Genomic DNA, 2,041 nt, shown 5'->3' with positions numbered 1-2,041 from the left:
TCAGATTATCAGAGCAGCCTGTAACCTAAAGTCATGACTTTCTAAGATGTACATGTGTACCTATACGGAACAGTATTATACTCCCAGATGGCCCGGGAAGAAGCAATTCCCTCTTCTGTGTTTCTTCCCTCTGGATGGAGGGTGTTCTATACTGTGGATCAGCCCTTGTGGACTGTAACTGTAGAACGCAAAACACATTGACCTGGAAAGTAGCTTTCATACATTTACTTTTATTTAATTTATTGTTAAACAAGAGTTTTTTATTGCATTGAGGAATGATTGATTGCATTATTGGAATGATCGTAAAAAAAAGCAACAATATAAATAACAGGATGAGATCAAAGGTTCATGTTAAATTGATTTATACAACGAAGAGTTTCCAGCTTTTAAAAGTATAATTTCATAGCCGTTTCATTAATCAATTTTACTAGAACAACACCAAAATAAGAATCTACATTATCGTATTCAAACATACTGTAAAATACACATTTGTGAAAAAGATTTACAAATTAAAAAAAGACGTACACAAAACAAATAATTTTGAAGACCAATGAAATCCATCACCCAGCGACAGAACACAGAGCAATCACCCTCACTCAATATCTATCTCTTTCTCCTTAACAAAATAGAACACACCCAACAACTGCATAATTTCTCATCTCAACAGTTTGGCGGAATACAAATTAAGCAAATTACCTTTTTTTTTTATGTATCTCCAGTAGATGAAAGCAAAAACAAACCCTTTGGACAAATCGAAAAACAAAAAGATTTGCAGTGAGAGCGAGTTTGTGGCAAACAAAAAGTTCTGTACAAATCGTCAAACACACATCACCGCAGGGGGATTAGTGATCCCTATCCAAAAAACAACAAGATCAGAAGATGATTATGAAAAGAACAAGTAAAGGTTTCCGAGAAAGTCTTATTTTTAACTTTACCTCCTCTATAAAAGTGCATAATATCTTTAGATAATGTCCCACAAGATCATGTTCACTTTTGCCTTCATCTTTGCCTTGCAGGAGGACATATTTCTACCGCAATGGTGCACAACCACTGGCTCGTTTGATACATACTTCAGTGAGAATATATAATAAATAATTTATTTGACAGTATCGTAAATGGAAATGCTTTCATAATATCCAACTTTAAATTAAAAGTACTCTTGTATCCTTCTTTCTAAAACCTCTCTTTTAAAATATGACGTGTTTCACCTTCCAGCCGGCCAAACGGTACAGATCGTAGCGATGAATGACGAAAGAGCTCATTGCATGTTAGCGAAACCGCCGTTTGATGCTAATATAGCAAAGCAGAAGTCCATAGGTTCTCAGACCCCATTTGATGTTCCCAGTGCGTGTTGTGGAGAGACAGCTTAAGACACAACCCCCGGTCCTCCCAAAACGAGCCTCCCAATATCCTCAAAAATGAGTTTTGTTCACCAGGGCTAAAGCTTCACAAAGCAGTGAAGTCCAGTCCAGCAGCCAGAACGGTTCCCCGCCCTCTCCTCGTCATGTGTCAGAGTTCTGAGTCATTGGTTCTTGTTCTGCCACGGCCAACCCCTCGAAGACAACGACCAGCCTAGCGAGCGGTAACATCTCATCTTGTTCTCATCAGGAGGAACCACACACACTGTTAAGAGTTCAAAGGTCACAGGTAGGCCTCCACTCGTTCCCACGGCTGCATCTCCGCAAAGAACCCCTCGCACAGGCCGAAGCCCTGGTCCAAGGAGAGGGGGATGACCTGGGCCTCCTCCTTGATCTCCTCCCAGGGCAGGATGACCACCTCCTCGGACTGCTCCGGGAACAGCGTGGAGGCCTCCTCGAACTGCTGCAGGTGGAGGTGGGGCTGCAGCAGCATCTGGTCCTGGTGGAGCTGCTGCTGCTGCAGCAGCTGGTGCTGGTGATGGTGTGGCACGTGGAGGTCAGAGGTCATGCTGACGTGACCCACCTCCACGTTGGCGCCGCAGCTCAGCTCCAGGTAGCCGTAGGACGACGGGTGGTGGTGATGGTGGTGGTGCTGATGGTGGTGGCCGGGTGGGGTTCGATCG

At 43.5% G+C, this 2,041-nt stretch overlaps 1 protein-coding gene across 1 annotated transcript in view; it reads right to left on the bottom strand.

Annotated features, from left to right (window-relative positions):
- Positions 1–1,641: 1,641 nt before the first annotated feature.
- foxj1b (forkhead box J1b) overlaps positions 1,642–2,041 on the bottom strand; it is a 2,856-nt gene continuing 2,456 nt past the window's right edge. Inside the window, exon 3 of the mRNA XM_056577158.1 lies at positions 1,642–2,010. Coding sequence (XP_056433133.1) covers positions 1,642–2,010 — 369 coding nt within the window. The remainder of the gene's footprint in view (positions 2,011–2,041) is intronic.

This window comes from Gadus chalcogrammus, chromosome 18 (genome assembly GCF_026213295.1).
Source record: "Gadus chalcogrammus isolate NIFS_2021 chromosome 18, NIFS_Gcha_1.0, whole genome shotgun sequence".
NCBI classification, from domain to species: domain Eukaryota; kingdom Metazoa; phylum Chordata; class Actinopteri; order Gadiformes; family Gadidae; genus Gadus; species Gadus chalcogrammus.
The sequence above is the reverse complement of the archived record's forward strand: the minus strand, read 5'-3'. Positions and strand labels throughout refer to the sequence as shown.